This window comes from Mus caroli, chromosome 13, assembly GCF_900094665.2.
Source record: "Mus caroli chromosome 13, CAROLI_EIJ_v1.1, whole genome shotgun sequence".
NCBI classification, from domain to species: Eukaryota; Metazoa; Chordata; class Mammalia; order Rodentia; family Muridae; genus Mus; species Mus caroli.
Window position 1 is genome coordinate 33,823,811 of NC_034582.1, and position 26,755 is coordinate 33,850,565.

At 45.7% G+C, this 26,755-nt stretch overlaps 1 protein-coding gene across 1 annotated transcript in view; it reads left to right on the top strand.

The window, feature by feature from the left end:
* Bmp6 (bone morphogenetic protein 6) overlaps positions 1 to 26,755 on the top strand; it is a 154,978-nt gene that overhangs the window by 121,731 nt on the left and 6,492 nt on the right. The window contains exons 2-4 of the mRNA XM_021180022.2: positions 2,579 to 2,771; positions 17,773 to 17,921; positions 18,645 to 18,842. Of these exons, the coding sequence (XP_021035681.1) occupies positions 2,579 to 2,771; positions 17,773 to 17,921; positions 18,645 to 18,842 (540 nt within the window). The remainder of the gene's footprint in view (positions 1 to 2,578; positions 2,772 to 17,772; positions 17,922 to 18,644; positions 18,843 to 26,755) is intronic.

Sequence of the window (26,755 nt, forward strand, 5' to 3'; positions counted from 1 at the left end):
GAGTGGTTGTACCAGCTTGCAATGCCACCAGCAATGGAGGAGTGTTCCTCTTTCTCCACATCCTCGCCAACATCTGTTGTCATCTGTGTATTTTATCTTAGCCATTCTGATTGGTGTGAGGTGGACTCTCAGGATCTCCGTGTTGTAGACAGCAGTCATTTAGATGTTTAGATACTTCATTTCCTTTATGTTCATCCGCAGGAAGGAAACTGAATCCAGGTACTCTGTGTGTGTGTTGGGGGGGGTGTATCCAGGTACTATGTATTTATGTGTGTATGTGTGTGTGTTTGTGTGTGTATGTATGTATATGTATGTATGTATATATGTATGTATATGTGTGTATGGTCCATCCTTCAATTTATTTTTTAATGTAAGCCATTCATAGTAAGTAACACTGCTGTTTTTTTTCATTCATTCCATGTATCCTGTTTGGGTTCTGCTGTCAAATTTTAAAGCGCTGCAGCAGTTTCCTGGCACACAGAGCTGTCCCCTAGAGTCTTGAGCCCTTAGACCCATTAGGAGGGGATCATCTTCTGTGAGACTTTACTAGCCTGACTCCTCAATAAAAACCGACTCCAGGCTCCAATAGATAGTTCCAAACCCACAGTCACAAAATAAAATGACATGAGTGTGGAAAAGGGACTTGGGTATGTTGACAGAGGTGAAGGGAAATGAGAGGGGTGGGGATGAGAGTAAGAACGCATCATATACATGTGTGGAGTTCTCAGATAAAGAATTTAGTGTTCTACAGGTATTTTCCCGGACAGCAAGCAAAGTGTGGGGACCCCCTGGAAGATCAAGGCAGGTCAGGGGGCAAGGCACAGCCTGTCCTCCACTCATGTCATGGCTCCCAAGTTCAGCACTGGCTGCCCCTTTTCATGTCAGCTACGGATGGTGTCACATGAACAAAACTGGGGAGGGAAGAACCAACAGGGAGAAGGCTAGAAAGATGGGGATGTCATTAGCATATGTTAATTACACATAATGATGGATTTCATGATGACCTTTCATATATTCCAGTCATATTAATCCCTCATTATCTGCGTGTCCCCTCTTGCTCCCACTACTTTCCTTCCTCTTTCCAGCTGCCCCTACTTCCATGTCTTCTGACTATCATTAGGGTTTCTTGATTATGTATGAGTGGCAGGTTATTTATAGGCGCCTAGGTACCTCACCAATGGCTACACCATAGAAGATGATGTCTCCATCTGCCCCCTAACTGTTAACTGCCTGTAGATCCTTGGGGGTGGTGTGTGTGTGTGTGTGTGTGTGTGTGTGTAAAGGTCTCTTCTTCTATGACAGGATGTTCATGAGTCAAATCTTGTATAGATCTTAGCTATCACAGTGTAATGGTGTGGCATGCCCAAGAGACAGTATCCTACCACATCCCACCCCATCTTGGGCTCTTATGTCCTGCCCTCTCCCATGCTCCCTGAGTCTTGGAGGTGGCAGTGGCCACAGATGTCCCACCTGTGTTAGGCATTCAGTAGTCACTTATCACCAGACTTGGAGCAGATGTGAGTCTCTGTAAGTCCCACTCTCTGCTACAAATAGGAGTTTCCCTCCCCAAAGCGAACAGCAGTACTGACCTATGGGAATAAACATAAATATTTAGAAGGTAACTTGACAGACATCACATTTTTAAATTATGTTTCTATTGGTTATTTTATTTATTTACATTCTAAATGTTATCCCCCTACCTGGTTTTCCCCTTCACAAACCCCCTCTCCCATCTCACTTCCCCCCTGCTTCTATGAGGGTGCTCCCCCACCTACCCATTCACTCCCACCGTACCACCCTCATTCCCCTACACTGGGGCATCGAGCCTTCACAGGACCAAGGGCCTTTCCTCCCATTGATGCCAGATAAGGCCATCCTCTGTTACATATGTAGCTGGAGCCATGGGGCCCTCCATGTTTACTCTTTGGTTGTTGATTTAGTCCCTGGGAGCTCTAGCGGATCTGGTTGGTTCATGATGTTGATCTTCCTATGAGGTTACAAATCCCACATCACATGTGTTTGTTTGTTTCTTTGTTTGTTTTTCTTTTCTCTCAGTTTCCTCTTGATTCTCTGTGCTCCGTAGGCAGAGCTTGTGGCACATTCTCCAATAAAGCCTCCCCATCTGGATCTGCTGGGCAACTGACTACAGCAACAGTTACCTAGATTGTTTTGGTGACCAGCAACTCTTAGGAAGTTTAGAAGGTGGCTAGTTCTTCTTCCATATCTCATTCCTTTTCAGACTTTTCTACACAGTCTTTTTTTTTTTTTTCCTGATTCGGAAAGCCGAAGCCAAGAGTCTTTAAACAACTCAACCTCACGCTGATCGTGTTTCAGCCAACTGCAGAAACTACAGTATCCAAACAGAACACAGAGCAAACATTTGGCTTCATCTGGGGCAGGAGGGAGGATTCCAGTCTCTACCTGCCAGGTTCAGCCCCTTGGTCTTGCTAACCCACCCGCTGGTAACTGGTAATCTGTGAAGTAAAACTGGGGGACGGTCATGAGATGAGCCCCGTGGCACCTGGTCGAGTAACAATAGCTGTCACTCTCTCTCTCTCTCTCTCATTTAATCCTATAGTGGAGTACGACAAGGAGTTCTCCCCACATCAGCGACACCACAAAGAGTTCAAGTTCAACCTATCCCAGATTCCTGAGGGTGAGGCGGTGACGGCTGCTGAGTTCCGCGTCTACAAGGACTGTGTGGTGGGGAGTTTTAAAAACCAAACCTTTCTTATCAGCATTTACCAAGTCTTGCAGGAGCATCAGCACAGGTATGGAGGCTAGAGGAAGCCCAAGGGTGGGGCCGCTCCCACTTCTCACTCTCTCTCCTCATGGGACATCAGGTGTCTCTGGAAGGTGGTCTGGAGGTCAGGGGATATTAAACGTGAAGAGCTGGTGTTCTAAAGGGTAGTGTTTCGTTGGCAGGATGTTTTACTATTAAGGTGATTTTTCAAATAGGCATTTTTTTTTCCTAAGCAAGCCAGTAAATAGTACTTAGCGAGCATCTTTGATGACCAGTCAACTCTGACTTTTATTGGGGTCAACTGTTTTCTACTACTACTTGGTCTCCAGTTTTGATGCTGTGTCAGCGGCTAAATTAATGTACACATTAAAATTACAGAATAGCACTTACAAGAGATTGTAAGCCAGGTGACTGCAAGGTATATATTTGTATATTTAATATACATACATGTTTGCTTTGAATGAGCATGCATAAACACCATCATTTAGACACAGAATGATAGATTACTTTTTTCTGTTATTGTTCTTTTATGTCTGTGTTATTATTCTCTTCTAAAATGAGTTCAGAGTGATTTGTAGGGGAAAAAAAATCTGCAATAAAGAATGTTCATGGTGCCTCCTAGCAATAAAGAAACACTTGCCCAGCAACTCTTGGAGCACAGTAAGGCAGAGAGAAGAGAGTTGTAAACATTTAATTCAACTTTGTAGAAACAGGAAACCAATCAGTATGATCGTGTTGAGCAGGTGGCCGAATCTGTTTAGCGTGCTACTCACTGAGAACAGACTACGAGGTGGAGAGAACAGGACTCGGGGTGCCACTCAAGCCACTGATAATGTCGACAGCAATTAGAAGACAGATGCAAACATGAACATGGAAGAAGAGGAATGCCTAGTGGACCCCACACTCTTAGACCCAAAGACATTTCGTGCTTTGCCTTTTTTTTTTTAAGTCAGGTTGCTATGTAGCTCAGGCTAGCCTCAAACTTACAGTCCTTCAGCCTCCGCCTTTTGAGTCCTGGGATTACATACAGGATGCCCAGTATCTCCTTTGGTTTCAGAAACCAAATCTAACTGGCCTTGGAAAACTACTGACTTTCCAGGAGGTTCTGGTGATTCCAGCTTAACCTTGGTTTCTTCTGGATGTATGGGTCTGTGTGGAGGACTCTGGCAAGCATGCCTGCTGAGATGATAAGGAACAGGAGGTAGCCCTGGGGAAGGCTTGCATTAGCTTTGAAATCATAACAGTGTCAGCTGGCACTTGGGCAGGCTCCAGTTTATCCCAGGGAAACACCACAGGATGGAATTTCTATTAGCCTCAAGAGGAAGCTGAGAAGAGTGTGTAGGTGGCTGTGGGACTGGAGGAGGGAGCTGAGAAACAAAGCACAGGCTCTCCGAGTATTAGAGCACCACCTGAGGGAGGAGGGGTCCTAGGAGGAGTATTAGAGCACCACCCGACAGAGGAGGGGGCCTAGGAGAAGGGCTTGAGGAAGAGCAGGCAGCTCTGAGGAGGAAGAGGAACCCTGAGGAGAGATCTGAGAGCTTTGAGGGAAAAAGATAGTGTCTTTAAAGATGTGCCCATGCCCACATGGGCATAGAGAGACACCCAGATAGCTGTAGCAGAGCTGAGAGTGCCCCATGGGGGCCCTGGGAGGGCGTTGAAGGCCCCGAGAGCCTGGAAAGACATGGAGTGGACCAGGAGAGGAGCAGGTGGAGGGGAGAAGCAGCTTAAGAATCAAACTCTAGAATTTAGACTCAAATTTGGTAGGTGGGCAGAAGCCAGCAGATCCATCCATACCTTAGGAGAGTCAGCTGAGTCCCTTGGATGGGAGCTTCTGTGTGGCACTCGTGGGTTTCAGTACCAGATGAATGATAAAGAGAAATAAAAGGAGGGCATGATTGCTTCTAGGTATGGGGAAGGGGAAGGTTTACTGTAGATAAAAGGGAGAAACACAGCCGGAGGGAAGAGTCCAGAATGAACACTGCCAGACTGAGCTGGGCCAAGGGAAGAGAGAGGGAAGGAGAGCCGGAGAGGAGCCACAGACCAAGAGAGACGGCCTGGGCCAAGAGACTGGTGTAGCCAAAATGGCTGAGTTATATAGGGGCAGAAGATGGGGTTGGGGGAGCCCAGTCTACTACCTGGGCTGGAAATTTCCAGGTAAGGGGAGAGTTTGCTAGCCAGGGGCAACCTAGAACAGGTAAGAGACTGAGGGTTGCTGGGAGAGCCTAGCAGCCAGCATCAGCTTTGATGTGTTAATAGACATCTCAGCCATTTGTCCTGGGCTGGAGACCCAACACTAGAAAGACCAGCAGATCCAGGCACTGGGAATCTATCATGGTGCTGAAATACATACACTAAGGCTGTAGCTCAGGTCTTAGCTGGTACAGTTAAACAATGAGTAAAATATAGCCATTGGGGTCTGGTGACAATGGACCAGAATTTCAGAACAAGGAAGCTTCCTGGTGTCTTATTTTCCCTCTTCAATACAAGTGTACCTGATAGCTTTACAACAGAGAGCTTGTTGAGGGGAGCAGAACCTCTCCTTGCTAGACCTGCGTCTTTTGATGTGCTGGAGAAAATTGGTGTTCGGTGGTTCTTTAGCCTTGTCTTAGCCGTTGGCTTTTCAATCTGCCCAACTGGATATTCCATGTTGCTTCCCTCTGGGAATAGCCCAAAGGTCCCTTTTTGACTCACACGTGCGAAATGCATGTTTTTCCCTCTCCTGCAGGAGAAGTCATACCAAAACTGCTAGGCTGGAATTTTTCAAAAGAATTTTTATTTTAAAGAGAGAGCTAGCAGAGGCTTTGTGAGGGTCATACTGAACTCTAGCCAAGAAGGGACAGCAGCTGTGAGCTCAGGATGGTGGTAACATCCTTCCTTGGGGCGAGCAGTGAGTTTGGAAAGCAGAAACCAGAATGGTCCCAACCTTGGATGGCTCTCTTGTCAATATGTCTTCTAGGATTGGGATCATTTGCCAGTTGGATGGAGTTAATGTGTGTGCATCAGAGAAAGAGAATACTAAGAAATCTGGGAGGCATTCATGCTTTTGAAGGACTCCAGGTTGGCTGGGGGAGTTTTTCTTATCTGTGGGCCAGGAGCCCAGGCCTCCTGCTACTTCCAAATGTTCTTACAGAGGCCTCCAGACTTAGCTGCGGGGCTCCTTCTGCAGAAGGTTTGACCTCCCCATCTGTACCATCTTGGGGTGTCTTGGCTGAACATGCTTTTCTGAGCATAGAAGAACGTTATTTATCTAATCTGTGCTGAAGTGCAGTTTGTAGCATTTGCTGTGTTCACTTAATCTAACAAATGTTCGTGTTACAAAATAGTTGGGGTTCCTTGAAGGAGGAAAGTTGGGGTTCTGAGCACTAAGTCACAACTTCAGCTAAAGGGCCGGGGAGATGGTGTATCGAGTCTTCTGACATAAAAAGTAGTCAGGAGAGTGACTGGGAGGTTACAAAAACCTCCAAGAAGGCAAGTCCTGGCTATAGAAATATGTTTCTGTGACCTGTAAATACTCAAACAGGTAAGTTTATAACAAGTACAATTGGCTTCTTAAATAGAGGGCACTTCTCCGAGAAACATGGTACTTGATTCAAAGCCGGAGAAGGAGTCTTGAGATGGAACATACACAAGTCAAGGAAAGACCAGAAGCAGCCTCTAGGTTACAAGTGAGAGCAGCTTGAGTACTTCCGCTAAGTCCAAGGCATGCAGGACACCCTTCGTATCTTACTTCTTCTAAGATCTACTCAGTGCTGGGTTGGCAAGATGGTTCCTCTGGTAAGGGTGCTTGACCTCAGTTCAAAGGTGGACAGAGAGAACCAACTCCACAAAGTTGTTTCTGATCACTACACACACATCATGGTACACGTATGAACTATGCACCTAGGTACATCGTGTGCACATCTGAACAATAACGACAATAAAATTTTAAGATGACTCAGCGTTTTGGTGAGTGCTTATATTTTAAGATGAGTTCGATGGGATGTAGATCAGCGTAGAACACTTGTCCACCACGTGCAGAGCGCTGGCTCCATCCCTAGCACCTAAAACGGAGAGAGAGTAGTGGGAGGGAGGAGTGAGCTTGGGAGAAGTTTGGGAGAGACATGAGATATTAATATGATCAAAACACATGGAATGTGTCTGAGTCACTATTCTATTGCTGTGAAGAGACACTACGACCAAGGCAACTCTTACAAAAGCAAGCATTTCATTGGGGCTGACTGACAGCTTCAGAGGTTAGTCCATTATCATCAGGGTGGGAAGTATAGCAGCAGACAGGCAAGGCAAGTATGGGCTGAGAGATTACATCCATAGGCAGCAGACAGAAAGAGAGAGAGACATTGGGCCTGGCACGGGCTTCTGGAACCTCAAAACCCACCCCAGTGACATACTTCCTCCAACAAGGCCACACCTCCTTATCCTTCTAATCTGCCTCAAGCAGTTCAACTAACTGGGGATTAAGCATTCAAATATATGAGCCCATGAGAGCTATTCTCATTCAAATCACCACACTCTACTTGTACAAAATCCTCAATTAATAAAATATATTTAAAACAAGAGCAAGATTTGGCACTCAAAACCGATACATCCTTACAGGGATGCTGATATAAATTTGCATCTTATATAAAATTAACAGTTTGGAAAAGGCCTTCCCTTCATATTCTCCCATTAGGATTTTCTTCTGTCCCATCAAATAGGAGAGTCAACCATCACATTTGAGAAAATAAAGTGTAGCATGTTTGAATTTTGCCAAAGCTAACTGTTGCTGAAACTACCATTTGCTGTATTTCCTCAAAGTCACCCTGATGACACGGAGGCACCCCTAAGCTAGGATTAGCAAGAAGTGCCCAGAAGAGGTCAGCACCCCACTTATGACATGCCTCATACCTCCATCTTTTGAGCTCAGATGCAGGCTTCACAAGGATGCTCCTGTCTGTTCCCACTGGTGATAGTGCAGGTCTGATAGAATTCAGGCCTTCCTACAGAAACCCTTCCCATACTTCAGCTGCTCTCTTGACCAACCATTGCCCATCAGCATGTTTTGTAGGGTTGGCGAGAGATGGAGAAGACAGACTAGGATAAATGTATGGGTGACCCTCTGCATTCTTCAGGATCGCTCCTGAACTTGTGTGTGATGTGCACAGTAGCTGTCTTCATGCCTGGACTGTGCTTACAGGCTGCTCTGGAGTCCTGCTCTCCCATAGCCACATAGAGCAGCAAAATGGTGCCCTGTTGCTTTCTACACACAGCATGACTTATTTCTAGTGTATCTGTGTTAGTTAATTTTCTCATCATGGTGACCAAGTTTAGCTACAAAAGAGGAGCTTGGGGAAGAAGCGATTTATTTTAGCCTACATGATCATGGCCAGTGGGGCATGGTGGCTTAATCTGTGGTTGGAGTTGGGGCAGAGACCATTACATTTTCATACGTGGGGAACCAGGGCCAGGCTAAACCCATGAGCCCACCTTATGGGTTATACCTGAGACCTACTTCTGCAAGCCAGATCTCTTAAAAGGCTCTACAATCTCCCAGAACACCAGCAGCAGCAGCTGGCAACCAACTATTCAAACAGTGTTCAAACCATCATAGCATCTTTGGATAAATCAAGCAATTTTGAGGTCTTTAAACAATGTCATCTTGTCTACAGTTCTTATTCAGTAAACTTTGTGTTCCTGAAAGTCCAAGAGATTCATGTGAGAGCCAGTCAGAAATTATGACAGAGAAGTTCACTTCCTGAGGTATGGCTGTTCCGTGCATGAGTTAGTCGCCTTGCCTCTGTTGGATCTCACACTTCACGTCCTCCCTGTCTGACAAAAATGTATTGTTTGGCAGTGGCAGCCTATTCTCTTTATGTATGATGCCCTTTGTCTACTATATCCTAACATACAGGTTTCTTGGGAAGACATTTAGACTGAGAATTAGCAAACTTAAAATGCATTTTTTCTAGCACATATAACATCAAAATGGGGGGTAGGAGGGGGAGGGAAAGAGAATACATGCATGTGTGATTTATAACTAAGGATGAAGAAGGTTCATACAAGACAGAGAAGGGTGTCAGCTCTCTCTCTCTCTCTCTCTCTCTCTCTCACACACACACACACACACACACACACACATTCTTCTGAGGGAGGGTCTCCGCAAGAACCCAAGATCACAATTCCTGGCAAAGCTAATATCCAGCAAGTCTCAGAACTCCTCCTATCTCCACCATACACAGCTCTGCGTTTACAGAGCTGTGTGTGACCATGCTCGGCGTGTTACCCAAGTACTGCGGTTCTCATTGACCTAAGTCATGGGTTCCCACCAAAGCATTGAGTCACCTCTCCAATCCTGGCATTGAAGTTTTCAATTCTAATGGTCAATGTTAGTGGTGTGTTTGTGTGTTCGTTCTGTGCGTGTTCTGTGTGTATGTGTAATTGGATTGTGCTCCTGTCTAGAATTGCAATTGATTTTTGTGTATTGATCTTGTATACAGAAACTTGACAATTCATGTTAATACTATTCCTTTCTGTTCAGATTTTTGAACTATCTATGAGAATAATCATATCAACTGTAAATATCACTTATTTTTTTTACAATTCCTTCCTTCCTTCCTTTCTTCCTTCCTTCCTTCCTTCCTTCCTTCCTTCCTTCCTTCTTTCCTTCCTTCCTTCCTTCCTTCCTCCCTCCCTCCCTCTCTCTCTCCCTCCCTCCCCCCTCTCTCTCTTTCTTTCTTTCTTTCTTTCTTTCTTTCTTTTCTTTCTTTCTTTTCTTTCTTTCCTTTCTCCCTTTCTTTCTTTGAATTTTACTGGCTAGGAAGTTTAGTGTCATTTTGAAATCTATTTGCACACTCATCTTTGGGTGTGAAAGATTTTACTACTTTACCATTAAGAATGATTGTTATAAATATTTCTATAGAAAAAACACAAACAAATTAGACCAAAGAAATTATCCTTTAAACTTCCTTTCTTTTTTTTTTTTAAGATTAGGAATTGATGTTTTATATATTTTTTCTGATTTGATAGGATTATGTGGTTTTTAATCCTTTATAGTATCAATACATTTCAAATATTAAGGCTATTTTTAGACCCAGGAACAAGTTCCATTTGTGATCTGTTACCGTTATGTAAGCTTGGATTTAGAAACTAGGTCTGGTTCTAGTGTCTGGATCACCTCTGGGTCTATTTACTTCATCTTCTTATTCACTTGATTGCTTTCTGCATTTGATTTTATTTCCTGTCTTGCCTGACAGCTTTTTGTTTATTAAATTTTGTGTATAATTTAATAAAACCTGCTATAGACATTGTTGCTTTCGTGCTCACTGGGTTTAACATTCTCCTGGAAGTCAGAGGCAGTGCAAGCCCATTGCTTGATCCTTTTGTCCTAGAGGAGGCGGGGATTCCGGGTTTGCTAAGGCTCATCTGTTTCTGGTTTCCCCCCTCCTCTTGCTGCTTAGTCCCCTGGAGGTTTCAGCTGAGACTAGGATGCTTAGCAGAGGCCCTCATCCTTGGTGGGCTCTGAACTCTCATTTTTTAACTCCCCCAGCATTGCGAAACTGCCAACAAAATCCCCCTTTTCCTCTGAAGCTGCTAAACAGCGTCTTTCTTCTTGTTTTCTCAGCTTCCTATCCTGTGTATACACAGCTTAATATTTGGCAAATATCTCAAATGAAAATATTGGTGTTCATGGCAGCCAGAACTTGGAAGAAGAAAACTGAACCCAAACCTGTGTGAGAACATGTTTACATGGTCACTTCCAGGCAGGCTGGTTCCGTTGAGACCTTTCTCTTTCCTATCCTAGATACCTTCAACTCATCGTCGTTGCCGTCATCATCATCATCATCAATTTTTATCCTTAGCTGGTGATAGTATGCCAAGCTTCTGCTTTCTGCTTTAGTGTATTGATTGTAGGAATTCCCAAGTATTCTGAAATGAAAGAGTCAGCACTTGCCTCTCACCTCAGGGCCCCACCCCACTCTGGGGTCTTGAATTGACCCCTGTGTTTCCTGGCTTCCCACTCTAAGATGCTTTCAAACAGGTGAGGTTGTCAGCGCATTCCTTTTGTTGTTTTGTTTGTTTGGGATTGGGAGTGGGGAGGAGGGGTAGTCTGACACTTCATAACCAGAAGTTTATACCATGGAGACCAGCATCTTACTAGCATTTCAACTTGGAAGTCTCTTAATGGAGTCCCCCCAAATATCAATACATGTATTATTAACCAAACACAGATCTATAATGAGACCCCACTACAGTAGCTGGCTCAGCTACAGGACCCAGAACAGGCACTTCTTCAGGACAGCATTACTCATGGATAGAGGATGCTGCTAGGAAATGCTGTTGGATTTTCAGTAAAGATAAAACGCAACCTTTTCAGATGAGTGAGACAGTTTCTTCTCTAAAAAGAAGGGCAAATTTGAGAAAGCCAGGATGGGAAGTCGCTTTTGTTGCTTGAGGAGAAGAAAGCCTTATATCCTGGTCCCCAGCCACACACCATGTTCTCTTTTCTGCTTGGCTTTGACAGCTGCGTGTGGGCCTCAGGCTCACAGTAAACCTTTTGGTACCAGTTCCTTTTCCACTTGAGAAGGGGGCTCTGTAGTACAGCCTGGAAGCTTGCTACATCTTCCTGGTTAAACCCATGCCCCTTCTACCCAGAAGGCTCCCGATCTGAGGTACAAAACCAAAGCCTGAGCTTGAGACGTCCCCAAGCTTAGCTCCATATCCTATGATCTGTGTGGAAAACACAGTGTAGAATTAAAGTTATAAAAAAATGTCATAGATACCCAGGAGAATGCGGAGGTGTTTTACGTTGGAGGGAAGTCATGGTGTGTGGTAGAAGACAGCAAGCTTATGAGCACTGGTTACACACCCACTCAGAGTGAGTGAGATAGGAAAATAGGGTTGTGTTTCTGCATACTGTGCCTTATGTATTATTCATTACTTGAAACTGATTGCTTTTGATTGCATGCATCTCCATACATGTGGATTGGCAGGCTACATTAGTGGTCAGGATTATTTTTATGAAGCGTCTTTTTTTTCTTCTTCTTCTTCTTCAATCAAATTAGCAGTCATTTAACCGTTTCATTTCCCTACATTGGACAAAGATGTAGAAATGTAGGGCTGGAGAATTAAATAAGGAAGAGTTTTAGATGTGCTCTTATTCGAAAGGTAGAGGGGTTCTTTGTTCTCTTTGTCACCAGAGCAGGCTGACAAAGGACATGGCGTCATTGTTTGTTCAGTGGCTAAAGCAGACACGTTGAAAAGCCCTGGCTGTATATAAAGTAACTAGTTCCATTCGTATGTCTACCTGTCTTCTCAAACATTAAACTTTGGGCTTGATTCTTTCTGTGACTCTACTCTGTTCATAGACCTAACCTGTCTGCATGCATGCATGTATGTATGTATGGGGTGTGTGTGTGTGTGTGCGTGCATGTGTGTGTGCACACAGATAACAGTGTATTCTGATTTGTAGTACTCTATTTTCAAACTGATAGTTCCTTTTCTACCTTTCTCATAGCAAAAAATTTAAATATGTACCTTACACAAAGAAAGTGTGAGTGTCAAATATTCTCCCCCCCTTTTTTTTTGTTTTAACCTTTTGTCTCCTCAAAAGCTGGATTCTCTTTGTTATGTTGAAGTTACCAGCATTTGAATTTTGTTTTGTATCTTAACTTACGACTAAATCCAGCCCTGTACATGGCAAAGAAATGTTTTATGAATCTGCTTATTTTGAATGAATAAATTCTACTTTATCAAAAACATTATTTTTCTAGTAAAACGGGTTATGGCAAACATAACTGTTTCTGACAGGGTACCAATGTGTTGGCTACAGTCTGTCAGGAGAATGGATATTCAGGCACCTCCTGCCCTTCTCTGGCATAAGGGAAGGAAAGGCTCACCATGTTTTACTCAGTGAAGTAGTACCAACCTGGAAGGCTCCTAGTAACTGAGTCACAGGAGAGGACTGTATGGGGACAGTTGTACCCACAAACTGGAACATTCCAGGTCTTAGACAGGAATGCCAGTTGGTCAACTTAAATTCCAGTATGATTAATTTTATTTTTTTTTTAATTTGTAGATCTCTTCAGTTAGCCTTGTCAGTTGGTAAAACAAAACAAAACAAAACAAAACAAAACACAAAAAACCATTCATTGTCCAGGATGATCACTCTGAGGAAAATCACTCCCTAGCCCTGAAACACATGGCATTGCTCTGTCTTTGCTCAAGGGAACCTTGATCATCACACAGAATGGGATCTCTGTGGTGGCTGAGAACAAAAGAGTCAACAGGTGCTTTACAAATTGCATCTCTCTTTGGTTTTGAGAATTTTTGTTGTTGTTGTTGTGGATATGTGAGCTGAGTCTGCCATGTCAGAAAGAAAGTTCAAATAACCCAGGTGGGGTGACTGTGGTCAGATTGGGGGGGGGGTCTTCATTCAGCAGTACGGCATATCTTAGCTGAGGCTATCTCATCTCAACTCTGCCAGAGTATGATTAAGAGGATCAGATGCATCCTGTTTGGTTTGGGGGAACCCTTGCACATGTTGGGGAAGTACTCCAACACTGAGCGAGAGGCTTGGACCTACTTAGGGGAGGCTACTCTTTACAGAGGGGACAGCAGACAAAAAAAGATGTGAGTCACTAAAGAAATAAATAAATGTGGGTCAGAGCAGAACCGCGTGTGTGAATTCCTAGATACTTTGAGGTTGTGCTTAATTCCTAGAGTTTAATTCCTTTGTAAAATTTCTTGCACTAATTGTGTAAATACATGTTTTCCTGGTTCATTTTGTTTCACTATAACAAAATACCGGAGCCTGGTATTTTACAGAGAACAGAGATTTCTTAGTACACAGTTCTGGAGGATGGGCAGACCAAGATCAGGGAACCATAGCTGGTGAGGACCCTCTCCTACATCATCCTGGGGTGGAAAGAAAGGAAGGAAAGAGTACACACACGAAGAGAGAGAAGGGGGACCTTATCCTCTCATCAAGAACCTTCTCTGGTGTCAGGATGCCATCCATTCATGAGGGGGAGCCCTTGCAATGTAATCGCACCCTGAAGATCCATCTCAGCCCTGATACACTGGGGACCCCTTCAGACCTTATAGGTGTATGTGACACCACACTAAGCACAGTGTTCCCTTGAATGGGAGCAATAGGGGAAGGTCTCAGGGTTCCACCACAATGAGCCATACCAGGTGCCTTTTTGCGTGCACCTCTCAGGCACCCTGACCTGGTGTGTGAGGCCCACTCATCCCTTCTCAACCCATTGCTGCCCTGTTTTCTCTATGTACCCTACTCTGATCTTTAAACACACTGGGTCTTGATCCCTTAGTTATTTGAGCACTCGCTCGGTATTTTCAGCCTGTGCTACGCACATTTTTAGACTTTGCTTTTTATAGCTGGGAATGGAGGCCGTGAAGAACAAGTCTCTGGTGCACAAGCCAAGAACCACTGCAGGGAATTCCTCAGAGTGGAACATTCCAGATGAGCTTCTTGACAAAGGACGCTTAAGTATGTGGCCATCTCTATCAAGGAGCTTTGGCCAAGTCCTACAAACAACCCTTCCAAATCAATGGTTTTCATTTCCAGTTTACCTGGACTCTTCCATTTGCCATAGCATCTTTTGTGGGGATGCAGAACGTAGAGTGTGGGCATCTGTGTGGGAGGCAGAAGGCGATTCGGGTATCAGTTCTTACTATCTACTACGTCTTATTTGATGGGCATTTGTGTGCGCATGCACATACACATCTACACACACACAGTGAGTGAGAGAGAGAGAGAGAGAGAGAGAGAGAGAGAGAGAGAGAGAAACCTCTAGTACAGTGTCCTGTGGAACTGTTTGTATATGCATATTTCTTTATCCCATTTAGTCCTGTTATATAAGTCTCTGTATTAAGTTACTTCTTGTTGTTTGACTATGAACAACACAGTCTGGTGTGTTACACACTTGGCCTCTAACTGGCTTTCATTTTGAGAGATCTAAGGTCTAGCTAGAGGCTAGCTGGGAGTCTGTTGTCCTTGTCCTGACTTTTCCCTTCCTCCCTCCCTTCCTCTCCCCGATTTCCATCCCTCTGTGCCCTCCTTCCTCCTTCCTTCACCCTCTGTCTCCAAGAAACTACCTCAAAGTAAATAGCTCTCCCCTATGGCAAGTGCCTACACTCAGGGTGTTCTACCTAAGCCCACAGGTCCAAGCAATTGTGGATTCACCTCTGAACCCATGAGGCACACGTGATCCTTTCTTCTTTAAGTTGTGTTTGTCAAGCATTTTTGTCACACGAGTAAGGGACATGTTGTCCCTTGCAGAGGACCTGGGCATCTTAAAGCTGGGGTTCCCTCTCTGATCTTGAACCAGTAGCTGTTGATCTGCACTTGAGTAGCCAGTCTCATAAGTATTGAAAACAGCCCTGAACTTCATTATAGTGAGCAACGGGTACCACAGAAACAACCATGCATTCTGGGTGTCCAAGATGACTGTGCTAGTTATAACAGACAGTGAGCCCCAATGTCCACTGATGACCATGAGCCATTGACTCAGGGTTTCTATTGCTATGATGAATCACCATGACCACAGCAACTTGAGGAGGAAAGGGTTGGTTGGGCTGCATTTCCATATCATGCTTCACTGAAGGAAGTCTGAAAGGAACTCCACAGGTCAGGAACCTGGTGGCAGGAGCTGAGGCAGGGGCCATGGAAAAGTGCTGCTTTCTGGCTTGCTCGCCCTGGCTAGCTCAGCCCGCTTTCTTAAAGAACTCGGGGCTACCAGCCCAGGGGAGGTCCCACCTATAATGGACTGGACTCTCCTTCATGAATCACTAATTAAGAAAATGTCCTTCCGGCTTGCCGACAATGGGATTTTATGGAGACAATTTCCCAATTGAGCTCCCCTCCTCCTCTGACGACTCTAGTTTCTGCCAAGTTGACATAAAACTAGCCAGTACACTGGTGTAAACGTAATTTCTTCCACATTGTAATAATTAATCTTTCTCACCAGCTTTTTTTCCATGGTTGCCCCCAATTTTACTTGCTTCCAGATCCACATTTTTTCCTTTCCCCTTTCATTCATTCCCCTTTCTTTCTCCCCGTTCCCTTTCTTGAGTCTCCATTGTAGACAATGATTTTAAGTGCTGGGGTTACAGGTGTACACCAGCAGGCTCAGCCCCCCTTCCTTTCTTATGAACCCCACTCTTTACAAACAGAAGCCTATGCCCCTTCCAAGTCTGTGTGCCGGCCTTGCCACACCCACCCTGCCTCTGTCTGCATCCAATTGTGCTTCCTTAGATAGTAGGTGGCCTGCTGCATAACTGAAGCTCTGTACATAACTGACCCTGGTCAGAGGCTCTGTATCTGAGCACTATGCTCTGCCTCCTACCGTGAACTTCCCTCTGGATCTCGGTTCTGCGCAGTGCCAGCCAGAGTCTTCCCCTAAGATGACTACATTCTCAGCTTGCTTTGGTACTGGGGCTGTTTTCGCCACTGAGCTGTTTGTACCGTCTGTGTTATTTCTGGATGAGGGTCTTCTGTGACCTTGCAGTGTGGACTTTATGTCCTTCTGCAGCTCAACTTCAAAGCCTTGGACTCCTAGTCCCCTCTTGCTGTTTTCCATGAACATCCCTCATCTCTCGGCTCGAAGTTGTTGCCCCAGTCACAGGGGGCGTTAGTCTGTCCACAGGGAATGTGACACGTCCACACAGGGGAGAGCTTTTAAAGAGGACAAGCTCAAGTCCGCCCCTGCAAACTGCTGAGCAGCTGAGTAAACTCCCTGTCACTCAACCTACTGTTTACACTTGAAAACGATGACAATAGAGCTCTCTTCTAACCCCAAGCTGCCTTGGAAGCATGAAAAAGTGTATTCCCCACCAACAAAATCTTAAGACCTCAGGCCGATGCTGCACTGGCCTCAGAAGATGCTGTTGAACGAGGAGCAAACTTTTCTAACTTATTGCAAATTGTCTTTGGACATAATCTCCAAAGATAGCCTGTCATCGTGGAAAGCTTTTTGAATTGTTGTTGAGCTCCCACTCTTTCTTCACTGAGTAAATTTTTGTCCTTGGTTAGCTTTCATCTTGGCCGCATGGTCCAGCACTATAACCTCATGTCTGAGACTCAGTTTCCCCAGCTGAGCATGAAGATAACTGTACTCCAGCAGTGATGATGATCAGAACAATAAGTAAAGTAAGGTAGAAGAGAGTTCTATGTAAAGGCACACTATTAGAATTTGGCGCTTATTTTAAACCAGTGGAGGTTGTGTAAATTTCATGAAACCCAGGCTTGCCTCCAGCGGTGGGGGTACTCTGCACATATATATAATGAGATATCTTGGGAAATGATTGCTAAGTATAAATGAAAAATTCATTCTTGATCCAGATATATCTTTTGTTTGTTTGTTTGTTTGGGTTTTTTTTTTTTTTTTGAGACAGGGTTTCTCTGTGTAGCCCTGGCTGCCCTGGAACTCACTCTGTAAACCAGGCTGGCCTGGAACTCAGAAATCCACCTGCCTCTGCCTCTCAAGTGCTGGCATTAAAGGCATGTGCCACCACTGCGCGGCCAATCCATATATATCTTATATGCATAGCCTGATCGTATTTTCAGTGATTTGATACAAGAGACACCTAATTTTTATATATCATTTGGATCCTGATTTAATCTTGTCTTATACCAGCCTTCAATGTTCCAGGTCTCACTAGCCATAATTAAGCTATTAACCAATAAAAGCACCACAAATAAAAAAGCAATGAGGTAATAAAAGTGAACTAAGTATTGAGACAAGTGAAATAATGTTTGCAATTTACCTTAATTCCAAGAAAGATTTGGTGTGGGAGGCAGGAGGTCTTGGTGAATTTACGGAGCCTTCTGATAGCTCACGTTCTGTGTCTTTGCTAATTATGCTGTGTTTGTAGGCTCTACAGTGACATCCAGGCAGAGCAGTGGCTGGTCACACAGATGGGCATGATCTGACCTCAGCATTCTTTCCTGGCAAGACACAGGAGGAATGAGCCGCAGGACAGCAGGTGATTTCACTGTGCCATTTTTTTCTTTCTTTTTCTCATTCTTGCAGAGACTCTGACCTATTTTTGTTGGACACGCGGGTGGTGTGGGCCTCAGAAGAAGGCTGGCTGGAATTTGACATCACAGCAACTAGCAATCTGTGGGTGGTGACACCGCAGCACAACATGGGACTCCAGCTGAGTGTGGTGACTCGGGATGGTAAGTTGGGATTTGCACCCTGCCAGCCTCTGCCGCACAGACGGTTTCCTTTTCCTCCGTGGTGGTTGCGGTGGGACCATTGTTTGTAGCCCAGGCCTTGACGCCCGGGTGACCTTGTTTACTCTTCCCTCGTGACCATACCGAAAAGCACAACCTTTCTCCTAGCCAGGACTTGGAAGCAGGCTAAGGCCATGTCTCCCACAAGAATAGCAATGGAAAGAGAGCCCCTGGCTGAGCCAGGTGGGAGATCCCGAGAGGAAGACCGGAAGCTTGGGTGAACACAGTTCAGGAATAGAGCATTTGCTTAGCATGAGGCTCTGGGTTCTACCCAGCACCTAAGGAAGGGGAGGAAAAGGGGTTGTTAGGATCTGACTGCCCAGTGATTTACCAAGGGACCCTTAAGGAAAATCCCTCCTGATGGGCTCCCGTTTCTAGTCCTGCTGCACAGTTGGGAAATACAGCCAGAAAAGATGTGTAAATATTGATGAATAGAAGGACAGAGATCAGAGCACTCCTTGGGGGTGATTCTATACTTTGGGAGGCACATTTTGAGTCTGCCTGTCTACAGGGAGCCAGCCAGGGTGGGAGGATGCAAGGGGCCTTGTTCACATTTCCCACTCTTTACTCCTTTACGTGGAAGACTAGGAAGAGTCGCCTGGTCGTATAGCTTTGAGACTAAGGTTCCATGGAGTAAAGAGGGGTGGGCTTTGGTTTGCATTAAAGGACTCCACGTCAACCCCCGTGCGGCGGGCCTGGTGGGCAGAGACGGCCCTTACGACAAGCAACCCTTCATGGTGGCCTTCTTCAAGGTGAGCGAGGTCCACGTGCGCACCACCAGGTCAGCTTCCAGTCGGCGGCGGCAGCAGAGTCGCAACCGGTCCACCCAGTCGCAGGACATGTCCCGGGGCTCCGGTTCTTCAGGTGAGTGTGGACAGGGCCTTAGTTCCCATTAGGATAAAGGTACCTATGGCTCCAGATGCTGGACTACTTCTGCTCAGCAAATACAGTGGCTAGTGGGGGAGGGGTGGTCCTAAGAATGACGGCCATGTCTTAGTGATAGATACCTGTATGGGATCCCAGGACCTCTCACCATAGAGCACTGTTGCCCAAAGGCTGGGGCTGTAGGCATCACATCCCACCTCTTGGTTCAGGCAAGCATCCTTCTGTTTGTTGAGATTTCTACAATTCTTTTTGTTTTTTCCTCCCACAAAATCATGGAAACACCCCAATTATTTTAATTTTTAGATGGTGCCCATGGAGGTCAGAAGATATGCCAGGTTGTCTGGAGTAGTTATGGATGTTTGTGAGCCACCAGGTAGATCCTAGGAACCAAACCCAGGTCCTCGGTGTATGGCCAGAAAGGTTTCAGATGTTTCTTTTGTTTGGATTTGGGGATACTTACAAATATACATAATGAGATTTCTTGGTGATAAGACCCACATCTAATGGCAGAATGAATGTATTTTCCCTATTCATCTTACATACCTAGAGCTGTAGGTTGAGTTTATACAGTATTTTTAGTGCACTTTGGTTTGACCGGCAACCATCAAGTGAGGTTTAAATTTTGGTGCATTTCAGATTTGTGGGGGCTCAGCTTGCATGAACTGGTGTACTATGGGCTTGCATAGTACAGTTGTGTACTATGGGCTTGGATTTACTAGGACTCTTGGCTGGAAGTGGTAGTGGGGGGCGGGGAGGAGGCTCCAACAGGGATTTTATTGGCTCACTCACCTGTGAAGTTGAGGGTTTCTTGCTTCGGCTTGGTTGAATTGTTGGGAACAGATGGTTCTAGATAGTTCTGTTTCCTGCATTCCTCGTTGACAGATTCCTCACAAAGATAATCAATGTACATTAAGGTTACCCCGAGTCTCAGAGAGATCTTGGCAACCTCATCTTCAAATAGAGAGTTCTCTCCCTTGTTGGCCTCAGAAAGAAGCCAGGCTTGATGCTCACTGGACTGGCTCACACACCATGTGACCAGCCCCGAGCATCTTGCTACCCTAGGAAGTGCTCTGATCAGCCAAGCCTATCCTGGTTATTCAGATCCATCTGGACAAGGAGGTCCGAAGGGCAAGAGAGAGGAAACAGTGCCCCCCCAACCACCAGTGTCTGAGTGTTAATTGCAACTTTCAGAAGTCTTCTCTAGAACGGGGAGGGGTAGCGAGTGGAAGATCTCGGAAGCAAGTTCATAGTTGTTAGGTGGCACCGAGTTCGAGCGCCAATGCTCCTCACCGTGGCGCAAGTGTTCCTGAGTCCTGGATCCCTGGCATCACTCGACAGCTCAGAAAACAAGTGTGACATTGACTGTGTGCTGGGAGATTCTCTGCCAGAGTTTTCTCTTTTTTGTGAGTTTGGAGAAACCTACCTAGTGGATCTGAGCTTCAGTCCCCCATTCTGTATTGCGACGGTGTGGAATACCTCACAGGATGTTCCGATTTGATGAAATGAGGCCGCACGGCACACCTTTGACGAGTGCGCGCACACACCTTTGAAGAGTGCGTGCACACACCCACTTGGAGGAAGTAGTAGTTGCTTAGAGTGTGTTTGTTGCTGGGATCCCAAGGGAGTGAAATAATTTCTAGAGGCTAATTTTTTGAGGCAGCTCATTACAACGGACATTTGGGGGGCCTGGGAAGAATGGATGCAGCTTTTCAAAGCACCCCACCTTTCTTTGGGAAGCAGTGTCTCCTAAAATTCGGGCTGTGGCTCTTACTAAGCCTTCTCTTACGTCAGTAACTTGGATGTGACACTTGAGCAGCCACTACCCAGTGTGATATGACATTTTGCCTCTCCTTGTCATGGTATTTCTTGGAAGCACCGCACAACATGGGTGTTCCTGTATTTACCACCAAAACTAGTCAGGATTGAGGCCTTAAAAAAAAAAAAAAGCTGAAAGGATTGCCTGCTTTAGTTTATTTCCCTGGGAGGCAGTCTGTTGAATTGAATTAATAGTCTGCATTCCCCTCTGGGGCCTGATGATGTTGGCCAGCAGTAGTCTGCATTTGGGAACTGTGGCCAGTTTGGTTCCTCGGACCTCAGGCTGTGGAGGCTTCGCTTGCAATGTTGATTGCTTTTGAAAATTATAATTTCACTTGATTGAGTCAACACTCACCCTGCCCACCCAATATATAGACCAGTTTATTTTTAATGAAGAAAACATGTTGTCTACAATTTGGGCTTTTGCAAGGCCATCCAATTACTGTTTTCCAAGTCCCTTTCAACCTTTTCTTTCACTCTGATGAGTTAAAATTAATTACGGATATTAAAGTAGCCTAATTCCTAATGAGGTCCAAGGGCCCCTGTTGTCTCTTGGTCTCCCCACTCCTCCTCCCAACTCAGTCCTCCTAGTTTCTTTGTTCCTTCAGTAGTCCAGCACAAAGGAATCCGTGCCAAATCCCTCTGGCCTCGTATATTTAAAACCCCCCAAGAAAGTGCTGAGACGAAGCGGCTTCTCCGCTCTCTTCTCAGAACCTCCCGTGAGACAGCGGCTACTCATGTGCAGCCCCTCAGAGCTCTGCTTTTTGCACTTGGCTTTCTTCTGTTAATGGAAGTGGACAAGCAGAGGGCCAGATTTCTACCCAAGAAAGCATTCTAAGGTGAGAAACGCAGCTCAGTTTGTTGAGTACCTGTGTGGCCTGCACAGAGCCCCGGGTTTGATGGTATAAACTGGCAATGGTAGCGCATGCCCATAATCCTAGAAGAAGCAGGAGGATCAGAAGTTCAGGGTCATCTTTGCCTACCTAGAGCGTTAGATGCTAGGACTCTTGGATACATTGTAAAACTTTGTCTCCAAGGAAATACATAAAGCCCCTAAAACCAACTCACTTGCAAACCACAGGAAAACCAAGAAAGAAAAGGAGGGAGATTTTTCAGAAATATGGCGGGAGCCTAGAGAGTAGACTTGCCTCTCACAAGGGTTTTCCATCCAGGCTCCTGAATGGGCCAGAGACTCCAGGGTCTTTGTGAGCCAGGTCATCTGCAGAAAAGGTGCCATCTGCGGTGTGGCTCCAGCCATTACCCCACTCTAAGTCCTTTGGGAGATTGAAGGCAGAGATGGCTATTCTTTGGTCGTCCATTTTGCCTATAGTATACTCCCAGGGCGTTGACACTTCTCCTTCTCCCCAAAGGGCCCCTGTCTAGAAACCCACAGGGACATCTTGCACCTGAGTAAAGACCTTAGCGTCATTTATCAAATCACCTGTCATCAGAATGAAACATGACAGCGATCTATTTTAGGAACTGAGCTGTAGATTCCTGAGACTTCCAGGCTCGCCTGCCACCAGCAAGTGGCCAAGAGCTCACCCACTGCCTCTTGGTCCCTGCAGCCCACCCCCACCTGCTCTAGCATACATACCTGGCTGGCTTCAGGCTGGACTCAGCAGGCACGTGCACCGGACAGTGGGTTTTGGGGACAAGTCTCCCTTCGTGGCGTCTCCTTCTCTACCACCATCCTCTCCACAGGAATGGTGGACGTTGGCTGAGTTGCCCTTCTCCCACAGGCTTGTACAGCCTCAGGACGTGTCTTTTATTGTTTTTACACCTGTTTTACAGTGCTGCGCTCAGCTGCTCTGTGGAGCCCGGGAGGGACTCTCATGAATCTGGCAATTGTTTGCCGGCCTCAGTTCTTGCCAGTTTAGTGTGCTCAGAGCCCCTTCCCTAGGTCCTCCAGCTAGAGTCTGAAGTATCTGCTGGCCTCCATTTTCCTCTTTGATAATATTTCTCTTGGCCTTTGCTGTTTTGTCTTGGGGGTGGGGGGAGGGGGGTCAGTGGTACCGCTTGGCCAATCCATTGTGAGGTCTCCGAATGGATGGCCGCAACAGATGATTTCCTTTGGCAATTCTAGGTTCTGCTCCAGTCACTGTTTTAGGATCCCCACATGACACGTCTGGGGAGGAGAGGGCCATTCATGCCATTGCAAGCTCGAGAGTCCGATGCTGGGACTGTGCACGGGTCTTTGTTTGATCAGATGACCGTTGGAGTTGTTACTATCACTTTTTTTTTTTTAACCAGGGGATGTGTAGTTGTTGTTGTCTCTGGTTCCTTGTGCCTAGGAAATAGCCCAATGCCCTCAGGGCTCTGAGCATCACCGGGCATGAGTCTATTGCTACCCGGGAAAAATTCTTCTGCTTCCACTCTGTTTCACCCACCTTAACATACATCTCTTGAGCCCTCTTGGGACAGTGTGGGTTTCCAATGCTCCATGTGCCGTGAATGGTTGTCATCTTCAGCCCCTGACGTTTCCCACTGGGGTCCATTTGTATGCTTTGAGCACAGGAGAAGTAACATGTCTCAGAAAATGTCTTCAGTTTATTTAGAACGCGTGATCTCGTGCTATAGAGTTCAGGGACCTTCAGTCCCAGGTTGAGGGTCGCATCTCACAGTGTTGCTGGTACTTCGTCTCTGGCTGCCATGGACTGAGGACGCTAAAGCTGAGGGGATCGACCTCCTGTGAGCATCATGGTTTATTAGATGTTTCGGAAGAAGCTGTGACCTGGGTCTGAACATGCCAATTCTTCTTATTTTTCAAAGGAGAGAGGGTTTGTGCTTTGTCATTTTGAGCTTAAGTTAAAGTTCTGGAGCCTGAGCTTGGCTTGTAGATCCTCAGCTTAGAAAGAGCCCTGTTCAGAGTGTGTTAAATGACACCCATTCTTAACCTTGTAGAGATACGCAGGACTAGGTGTGGGCTAGCGACTCAAAAGCTGAAATCATTTCAAAACCTACCTTTATCATGCTTGGCTTTTACTATTAGATTGCTTTAGAATAATAGTGGTCTGAGGGTACAATAGACTAGCAAGTTCCCTGCTGCCTCTTCCTCCTCCCCAGGTCTTCCCTTGTGGATTGGTCCAGACCAAGCATCCCCAATCCAAAAATTCCAAAACAGAAACACTTCATCTGAAACCATCTGAGCATCCTGTCAGCACAGAAGGAAGGAAGGAAGGAAGGAAGGAAGGAAGGAAGGAAGGAAAGGGAAGGAAAGGAGGGAGTGGAGGGGAGGGGAGGGGAGGGGAAGAAAAGAAAAGAAAAGAAAAGAAAAGAAAAGAAAAGAAAAGAAAAGAAAAGAAAAGAAAAGAAAAGAAAATCACATTTAGTTTTGGTTTTTGTTTTGTTTTGTATCAAAGAAGTTCTTCCAAAATCTGGAAAAACTCAAAATCTGAAACACGTTCAGTCTGGCCCTGAACATTTTGATTCTCAACCCTTACTAAAGCAGAACAAGCAGGTGTAAGATGTCCAGCAAGGCAGCGGCTACCAACCATGGGCAGGGTCTGGGAGTCAGGGAATCCCTCAGTCTAGGAGATGACTGAGAGAAAGGAAGTTGTGTGAAGCCCATGGAATCTCAGCGTTTATGGGAAACCTTGTCTGGTTTTTTTAAGGCATGTAGCTGAAAGGAGATGGAAGTCACATATTGATTAAGTGGCGAGTGTGTCACCTCAAAATCCTAGGTCTGCATTGGCTTGGGGCCTTCCTGCAGCCTCTAGTACTGATGGTGCTAATATAAACAAAATGTAGACAAAAAGTCCAGCCCTTCTGAGGCCTGGTAAGAGGATCCTGAAACCAGAACTCTGAACCCCAGAGGGTCTCCTGCACTTGGCCTAATGTGGCAACAGAAAGAGCTGGCACCTCCTGCTGCATCCATCTCATGCTGTTCTTTAGGTGGGGCGAGGAGGAGCAAGAGTTTTTTTCTTCTTCTTTTGATAAGATAGGGCTTAGAAGTCCAGAGATGAGGCAAGGACAGCCAGGCCTTGGCAAACAGAGGTGCCTCTTGAACAGCTACTGCTTTGTTTTTGCCCTTGACATTTTAAGAGACAGGGGGAATAAGAGTAGGTATACCCCCCTGCAATAGAAGAAGACATGAACAAGAGAGAGACAGACAGACAGACAGAGAGAGAATGAGAGAGAGACTATGAATTACAGACAGACTCAGGTCATCAGGCTTGGAAGCAAGTGTCTTTCCCTGCTGGACCTTCTCACTGGCCCTGCTCTCCTGTCTTAAAGCAGAGAACCATATTGGATGGTTGTGGGCCAGGTTTTGCTTGCTGTGTTAAGCTTATAGCAGCCAGATATTCTTAATGGCGTGTTTTGACACTGGTACTGGGTTTTCACGGCAGCATGTCCCAAAGCTGCCTAGGCATCCTGGGGCCAAAGACAGACTTTGGCTATATTTAGAGCTAGGGTGTCCCTGCCTCTGACCCTCCAAGGCAGCACCCGTGGCTCTCCTGTGCTCAGATCCACTTGGGTAGCGTGGCACCTCTTCTTCCTTGTGGTTCTGAGCTGGGGTCTGGAATGAGCTGTAGCACCTTCTCAGTCAGTGGCAGTGCTGGTGATTTGTGCACAGCATGCCCATGAGTCTGACACCATGTCCATGGGCCCTGTTGCTGGCCTGGGGGCTATAGTGGCTCTGGGTTTTTTGTGGTTTTGTTTTTGCCTCTATACCTTCTCCTTTCTCTGCCCCACTTGGACAAAGCTGTGATTTGTTTTCTCTTCTCCCATTTAAGTGGATATGTCCTTATTAAATTTTAGCTGCATACTTTAAAAAAAAAAAAAATCAAACCTGGCCTTTCTCAGACTCCTCTTGTAAACAGATACCAAGATTAGTTGGGGTAAAGGGGAGAGGTTTGGGGTTTTGGGGTTTTTTTTTCAGCCATCTGTCGATCTGTAAAAAACAAAACACACAAAAAAATTGGGTCAGCATCATCCCACATAGAACCCAGGGCACCCACCCCTGAGCTACAGAAACAAGTATTGCGAAGGTCATTGACCTCCACAAATATTTATATGCTCTGTGCCAGCCCTCACCATGGGACTGTAAGGAAACACAGGCTTGGCCAAGCGAATATCTATCTGTAGGAAAGGAAACAGAAGGATAGAATTCCTGCTTTTCCTCTCTCCGGCCCCAGTCCTTAATAACAAAAAACGTCAACGTGTGGCCATAAAAGAATTAGCTTCTCTTTCCAGAAAGTTCTCTGAGCTGAGCACTGAGGGAGTCGGAACCAGGGCACGTTCACAGACAGCTGGGATGGTTGGGAAGTTTGAGATGAAGTCCTAGGACTGTCATTTGTAGTGTGACACAGAGAGAAAAATTGAAACCTCGGGGTGAGGAAGGTGTCCCTGTCTGTGTTCTGACAGTAAGTTTCAAATACTGACCAAGTGACCTTTAGTTCAGTTCTAACATAAGCCAACTCATTAAAGCAAGGTCCTCAGCAGGCTTTCCCTGCTCCTATTTCAGAGACCAGCCCCAAGGTGAGGTCTCCAGGCCACCCATACATCAGAATATACACATATCTGAAAATGTCACTAAGTCTCGTGGTCCTGGGCTTTTATTTGGTACCTCAATCCATTTGGTATTGCTATTACAAAATAGCTGCAACTGCGTACTTATAAGGAAAAGCTTATTTTAGCTTATGGCTTGGAAGCTAAAATATTTGGCCAGCTCTGTGTGACAAAGACCTCAGGAAGTGTCAATGGTATAGAAGACAGATTCACAGTGGATCCAAGGACAGAAAATGATACATATGAAAGGCAATAGACATGGGGTGGCCTTGCTTTATAGGAATCTACTGTCACGGTAACGGCTCTAGTCACTAGAAAGGCGTATTCCACCTTGTGAGGTAGTTTCCCATCACACTGTTACCTCCCACCAGGCCCACTCTAGCTCTACCCTCTTAACTTGATTGAGGACCAAGTTGCCAGCATGCAGACCTCTGAGCAGCAAACATACCATATATGAACCATAGAATATGGGATGCTGACGCTGTGCAAAATCAAATCATTGGCCACATGGTTGTACTCAGTCTCCAGAGGTGAGGCAGGGCCAGAGTTCCAATCCTTTTACCATG